The 7,694-nt window shown below is 41.9% G+C and overlaps 1 protein-coding gene across 4 annotated transcripts in view; it reads right to left on the bottom strand.

Moving 5' to 3' along the window:
• Window positions 1-2,702: 2,702 nt before the first annotated feature.
• The window catches only part of DERA (deoxyribose-phosphate aldolase), a 57,365-nt gene continuing 52,373 nt past the window's right edge, over window positions 2,703-7,694 (bottom strand). For all 4 annotated transcript variants that reach the window (XM_037389500.1, XM_037389502.1, XM_037389501.1 and 1 more), the window contains 2 exons: window positions 6,962-7,111; window positions 2,703-5,194 (listed from right to left, as the gene is read on the bottom strand). In XM_037389500.1, coding sequence (XP_037245397.1) covers window positions 5,138-5,194; window positions 6,962-7,111 — 207 coding nt within the window. In that variant the 3' untranslated portion in view covers window positions 2,703-5,137. The remainder of the gene's footprint in view (window positions 5,195-6,961; window positions 7,112-7,694) is intronic.

Genomic DNA, 7,694 nt, shown 5'->3' with positions numbered 1-7,694 from the left:
TTTAGCACCTTGCACCCCCAGAGCAGGCTCTCAGGCAGTAAGAGCACAGGCTGGTGCAGCCGGCAGGCACGATGGTCAGCCTTGGCAGGCGCCTCCACCAGCCCTCTTGCTCTCCAGGTTGTGACAGTGGCGGAGACCCCTAACCCGCAGGGGTACCAAACCAGCCTTGTCACTGGCCTTGGCCCAGACGAAGGAAGTGAACTGGTTGGCTGGTTTGCTTGTTGGCTTGCATGTTATCACTAATAAACAGGTGAGAACTCATATAAGTCTTTGAATAAAACCAGAGCTTGTGCTATTATTGAAATGGAAAAATGAGCTCATAAAGTTTCCCCTTGTTTTTCTGGGCAAACCACCATCCATTCTGGGCCTTAGTTTTATACAAGACTACCGTGGAGAGATGATGCAAATCTCCACCAGCTGAGCCTGCAAAGCTCTTTCCTCTACTCCTCCCACAGAGAAAGCAAAACTTGAAAAAACAAGTGTAGTCGATTCCAGTATGGCTTCCTCAGTTTGTTAACATTTTTTAAAACATCCTTTGTATTCATCTCAGCTAAGGAAGCAATTCTAAATTGATGCTTTTACAATTCATTGTTTTCAAACACTCCCTGTGATCTTGGAGATCTGAAACTTTTATGCCTCAAGAAAGCTTTGCCTCCAGAAGACCCAGTTTTCTGCAGCTTCCAACAATTAGCAATCCACAAGATGTCCCCAGTGCTCAGAACAGACATGCTTAAAATCACTAGACTCATCAGGAATGGCTAGAGCATCTTCTTGGCACTTCTTCATTGCGTCAATGTTAAATTTCATTAAAGGATATTGAAACAACTTTGTCACACTTTCTCTTGGTAAGGGGTTACTGTAGGTCCTCACAGAAGGGGAAGGATCTGTCAATTGTCTGGAACCGAGGAAAGGTCTCTACTGTATAGCTGGTTGGAACCTGGTAGTCTCCTCTTGCTTTTAGGGAGTGCAAGGACTGCAAACTTTCTCGATGTTTCTTTCTTTTTAAGGCTTATAACCCCAATTCAGCACAGTTCTGGCTTTCTGGGATTTTTAATAAAAATGGTTAATCAGTAATTTTACCTATGGTGACTTTGCATATTAGGAATACCCTTATCCTTGGTTGCCCTATTAAATAATGACTGACCAGATGGACAATTCTGTCTTTCTCTCCTGGGCAGGTTACATCTAATTAAAAGCAATTCCCTCCTTCTACCCCTACTGCACACTATACATATCATCCAGATGTCAGCTCTAGTAATTTCAGCAAAAGCTCACCAAGATTTAGATAAAACTTGCTATTGTTGTTTTGTGTTTTTTCCCCCCAGGGGAGGCAGAGAGCCAAAGTTCCAACTGAGCAAAATAAAATTAAAAGTAGATCAGTTTTTTCTGTCTCAGCAGCATGTGCTAGGGTATGTAATGTATGTTCCCTGCTTCACAAAGGAAATGAAAGAACGAACTTATACAACTGATGAAATAAAGATATCAAAGTATTACTTGCCCCAGTTGATATGTACACTTCACATATAATTACTATTTAATAACTTTGTTTCCTAAAAAACAGGAAAAAAGCTTACCCTCTCTCCCAATTCCCTCTTCTTGTAAATAAACTGATGCAGAATCTTCTAGATTTGCAGTTTCTGCTTGACTTTCTTCTTGAATTTATTCTCTTCTTTGCAAAGTAATGTGGCCTACAAAATGAAGCTATTTAAAATCCTAAATGACTAAGTGTTACAAAAATAATAAATTAGTATACAAGACTGACTTGCACAAAACATAAGTTATACTCTGAAACATATTTAGATGGGAGCACATAATTGCCTGTTCCTTTTCTAATGGCCTGAAGCACAACACAAAATCTGAACTTTTCCCAAAGTCTATGCAGTGATGGAGCGCTGCCCCCGCCCTGGTTCCCGACTGGGTTCAGGTCCCCATCGCCTTTCATGAGTTGTCTGCAGGACTGACAACCAGCTGCAGCAACCTCGAAAAATCACAACCGCCCCATCACCACAGAACTAAATAGCAGCAAACAGCCATCAGCGACAGGAAAGATAGAAGACAGTGGAAGTGCTGGTCAAGGGGAAGGGCAGCAAGCCTAGGAGACCACACTGCAGGCACTTCCAGTTCCCTGTGGGTGGGGGTGTAGGTCCTGTCACACCAGCCTCCCACCTAAGCTTAAAATGCATGTTAGTCCCTCTACCTCACATTCTTCGCTCTCAACTGGCTCGGTACTGGAATAAGACCAGCAACTGCTCTGGCCCTGCTCAGCCTCCCCCCACCCATGGCAGGGGTGCAGGAGCCCCACTTCAGCTCAGCCCACAGCCCTCAGCGGCTCCCTGAGCTATGCTGCAGAAGTGATGGTCTCCAGCTGTGCCTCCACCTCTGGGATGGACCTCAGACCTGCACTGTCGGTAGCTATCTCCAGGATGGGCCCCTTGGACATGCCTTGTCACATGTCTCCAGCCCAGTCCCTGCTGCTCCTGATGGGACCCCTAGCCCAGGTTCATCCCCTTGCATTGCCTAGGACTGTCAACAGACCAATACCTGGCTGGTACCAGCAGCTTCTGGGGGGGGCGGAGGGGAGAGACAAGGCTCTGGGTCACGTTGGGGGTCCACAACCACAGACAATATGAATACAGCGCACTTGAGTGAAAGAGAAGTTAAAGATAACCAGTCACTCTAACACTGAGCCTTCTGCTTATTCCTTGAAAAAACCCCACCCCAAAACCAGCATCATCTTTATTTGGATGTGTTTACAGATTGTTACCTTTACATTTTTTCTTACACACACACACACTCCCCACCCCACCCCCCAAATTAAAGGTTTCAATGGAAAAAATATTTAAATTACTTTCCAGTCCAGCTTCTCCTAAAACACTGGTTGGCTTGGAGTTGCACAGTATTTCACATCGGTGTGTTCGCAATGTTTCTGGGAAAGGGAAGCAGCACCGCCTTGTAGTTCCCATAAAATCCTCCATCCACATGGCTTTCCAGGAAAAGGAACCTCTCCCTCTGCAAATGGAGCCTGTTCCGTCTGAAGCAAAGTAACCAGCAGCAGGCCACGTGCACATCAACATGAAGGGAGCCATTGACAAAAATATAAACAATTCCTCCTGGCAAGTTAATTAATCGACATGCAGCTCCCATGGAAACAGTGAGGCTGTTCTCAGAGGCCCTCACATTAAATAGTTAGGTGGCAAAGTTGGACCTTCATTGATTTTAAGGAACTACACAGGGTCCTTCACCTAGAAATGAAAGCATCTCCCAAAAATAGCTTCTAGCTTCGCCTTAAAGGTCCAAAAGACAACCAACCACAAAGTGTACTTTGCAAGTGAAGTAAATATTTCTGTTGTGAACGTATTGAAATGCACTCCAACATTTTTACGGCTATAGCTGAAGAGCAGCAAAACCCAGTGCATGGCTGCTGGGAGGGCATGGCAGAGGGTCACCCTGGCAAGCACCTGGTAGGAGCTGACTGCACACAACAGGCTCTGTATTTCTGAAAGCTCAGCAGCAGAATTTTCCTCTAAATATGCAAAGAGCCAATGGATTCTTCCTTCAAGAAACTGGCAGTGAAATCAAAAGGAGTACCCATGGCAAAAAAGGCCACTTTCCAGGAAAACAGATGTGTGGATAATACAGCCACAGCTCAGCTTCATTTTCTGTGGTGAGACCTAAGCCAGAAAAAGGCTGAGCCTTGGATTAACTACTTCCTGGGAAATTAAGGCCTATTTTTAGTTCTGAGCACTGCATATAAGATTTTGATTTCTGTATATGTTTTTTCTCTGATATTTTTTTTCTCCTGTTCAACTTTCCTATCTGTCCAAGGTGTTCTGTCGAGCACTAGTGATTCAGGTGGTATAACCAGATAAATAACTGAGTTATTATCTTTATGAAGCACAGATCTCTCTGTAATGAATTTAACTTGTGGCTTGATTTACAGCAAAATCCTCCTCTTACTTCCCCGATGAGACCTACTTAAGTCAGTGAGACTAGTCAAGATGATAAGATAATTAAGTTTTTAGTACAACTCTGGTTAGTGAGCAGAATGCAGTTCTGAAGTAATGAATCTACTAGCTCTGGTCTGATATTCAAAAGGTGATTATGATTTCGGTATTGTTCTTAATGTGCTCTGAGAAAAGTACTTTTTACATTAAAGCTGTACCCCCTGTATAGGACACAATTCAAATCACCTTTTAAATCAAAGAATTGCTTTCAGAATGGCAAAGTTGAAGTTCAACCAGCTTAACAGTGACACCTGCAAACTGACAGTCAAACCCCCCTACATTAAAATGGAAAGATTTGCATGAATGTGTTTTAAAATGACAGGAGACAGGAATGGGAGCTTCTAAGCAAGTTAGACTAAAATTTTAAGAGTGAAATGCCTAAAAATAGGTCCCTGAATGCATAGTTAGGCACCTATGTAGAGGCTGCTTGATTTTCAGTTGTTCTGATCACCCAGAGCTCCCATTAACTTCAGGAGCAACTGTGGATACTCAGCTGTTCTAGAAATCAAGCCACCTTTATTCAAGGGTCTAAATATGGATGTCTGTGCCCAAGTTTGGGGGAAAAAAAGACACACAAAAAAAAAGGCGGGGTTTTTTTTGCTACAGAGACATTTTATAAAAGAAAGTAATAGTCAATTTTCATTTTCTCAGATTACAATGCCTGAAACCGAATCAACATAACAATTAACAGTGCAACACATCTATAGTAGATTTTGTCTAAGGTGAATGGAAAGCTATTCCAAGATCTATAGCTCTTAATTAGCAATCTGAAACATTCCATAGATATTTCATACTCTGCGACTGCAAAGTGTTACCAGGCCACCTAAATCTTTTTCATAGTATTTCAGTGTTGCCATTAATAAGCTTTTCAGGCTGGTCTGAGGAAGACTTTGCAAGATTAACTTTGCAAATCTGTAAGTATTAACTATTTAACTATTTTAGAATTACCATTTTTTCTGCTTTTGGATCAAGTACAACCAGCAGACTTGAGCATATTTTTAAATACTATAAAATATGAAGAAGGGAGAATTAGGCCTTTAATTCTATCCTATGCACTTGCTTGTCAGAAGACTTGTGAATGCTGTATGCTTAAAGACCTCTTTTGTAAAAGTAATCTTGAGTTGATTTTGTGTCTAAGCCATTGCCAGGTCATGCTGAAGTGCATAAGAGCCAGTCACATGATAGAAAATCTGCAAGAAAAAAGAAAATTTATGATGGAATTATATATGACTATAAATCTGAAAGTGTCAAGAAAGTAACAAATTAAAGTGATGCCAGATGAAGATGATGGATATCTGTTTGTGTGTGTGTGCATAAAATATGATGTAATATACCTTTACATACTTGTTTATAGGATCTGAACTCAGGGCTCTTGCTGCTCTGCTTGTGAAAAAAAAGAAAAAAGCAAAGATTCTTGCTGCTTTTAACTAAGCTTTCAAAAAGAGCCAGGTAGAAGACAATGCTTTACTCTTATTGTAATCTCATTTTGATGCTTTCAGTATTATTTTGTGATATTCAAAGTATCCAAAATTGCTTATGCTTTTATATGGCTCATTTCAAACTAATCTTTTAACTGTATTGTCTTGGAGGTGAGGGAGTGTTCTCTCCATTTTCTGTGTTTGTTTGGTTTTTTTTAATACCTATCTGTTTTATTGATTATAATGATTGGGACATTTTATTTTACGTGCTTTTAGATGGCACAGTATAGCAGAGCTTTGGTCATGACTGGGGCATTTGTGCGATCCCTGTCAGATAAAATGATGCTACCCTTAGGAAATCGGAAAAAACTGTGTGACACAATCACTGGCTGTGTTGTAAGACACAGCAGTGACAGCAGTGGAAACAAGAAAGTTCATGCTGCTTTGTCATAACCAGAGACATGATTTTAGGTCAAGAGTGAGGCAGAGGTAGTCTGGCAGTGAAGAAAGCCAATATCATTCTCATTGCAGGAGTGAGCCAGGGGTTTTCAACAGTCATGAATATTCACCTGACATCTCTCAGCTGTTCTGTATTTCTTCAGACATGTCCTTTTTTCAGTTGCTAGGGAAGGTGGGAAGAGGGAACAGACTGACACTTTTTTTTTCTCCCCCAAATCCACTACATCTCATGTTCTCCCACCAGCAGCAACAGCACAAGGACTCTCAGACCATTTTCTTGGTTAAAGCTAGCATCACCTCATCTCCTGGGTTTAATGAACACAGGAGTGAAGTCCAGCAGCCCTAATGGTTTAGTACTTCCTATGACACTGCACTGTTCTCAGCTATGCTGTACCCTTCAGGGCTGATACTCTGTGCCAGTGAGGCAGGTCATGGGTAGTGAGGTCAGAACCCTTCTTCCCACCAGGAACTACACATAGCCACTGCACCTCATACACTAATTTGTCTGCCAGCGAACACAGTGACCAGCCTGCACAATAATAAAATCAATTAGAAAAATGAGGCTTTGTAGAATGCAATTGCTTTTCTTCCCCAGGAAATAATCAATATGTAAAACCTACTCTATATCAAGCAGTACCATATGTAGCATGAGATGTGACTTTCTCCAAAGCATGGAAATGTATTGCGAACAGTTGGGGCACAGTGATACAAAGGGTCTGTGAGATATTTTGAGGGTCAGCTGAACTGGCAGCAGCCAGGAGTGCAGGGGAGTGCACTGCCATGTATTTGCAAAAGACTCCATATATATGCAAACTGAGCCTCTTTGCTCACTGCATTGCAAAGCTGGCCCAGGCACTTGCCAGCTGGTGGAATATGACAGTCCCAAATGTCTGTAAATGACAGGCCAAATTTAAAGAAACACTGGGCTGGAAGTGAACCTATCATTAATAATTAGTTATATGTATGTTCTATTATCTTTTAAACAGCACCAAAAAGAATATTCTGCAAAAACAGTAAGCCAGCACATTTAGAAAAACTACTTTTTCTCTCCACCAAGCTGGAAACTGTTAAACAACTAACCTGTCTCTCAATGTCTTCCAGCAAACTACTGGCACCCAGGCGAAAGAGCTCTGGTGTTAGCCATTCCACTCCCAGTTCCTCCTTCACCAGCATAAGCCAAGTAATAGCTTCTTTTGCTGTCCGAATGCCCCCAGCAGGTTTAAATCCAACCTTTATATAGGAAAAAAGAAGTGCAACACACATTTTCATTCATCAGTAACCCTAGAAGAGCAATCAGCATTTGTACACCTGCAGTCTCTAAGTGCCTGTGGTGTACGTAACAACTCTGCTCGGTATGTATCTGACTGCAAACAGTATAAACTCTGGACTAGCGCTGAGAGCTATCAAGCCACAGCCATCACTGCGAAAGATAACATTTTCATCACGAGGGACAGCAACTGAGGGAGTAATGCTTTCTTTGACCCCAGTGCACTTTCTCAGGAGCTGGGCTTGAGGTCTAATGGGAGTACTTTGCCTGTAGTGCTGAGGGATTCAGGCAGAACCTGGGATGTCTGTGTATCACCTACTGCCCACGTCACAAACTAATTCCAAATATATAACAACAAATATACGTGCAATAACATAACACTAAACGTGCTGAAATAAAGCACATGAGCCAGCCAACTCATGTGGAGAGCAGTGAGAGATGGTTGTACATTATAAAACCCCTGTGCACTACAGTTATACATGACTGGGCTGCATATTCAAACCTATCAGTGGTTTAATTTTTACTAAAATTTTCTAAATGAGACTT

The sequence above is a fragment of the Falco rusticolus genome, chromosome 5 (genome assembly GCF_015220075.1).
Source record: "Falco rusticolus isolate bFalRus1 chromosome 5, bFalRus1.pri, whole genome shotgun sequence".
NCBI classification, from domain to species: domain Eukaryota; kingdom Metazoa; phylum Chordata; class Aves; order Falconiformes; family Falconidae; genus Falco; species Falco rusticolus.
The sequence above is the reverse complement of the archived record's forward strand: the minus strand, read 5'-3'. Positions and strand labels throughout refer to the sequence as shown.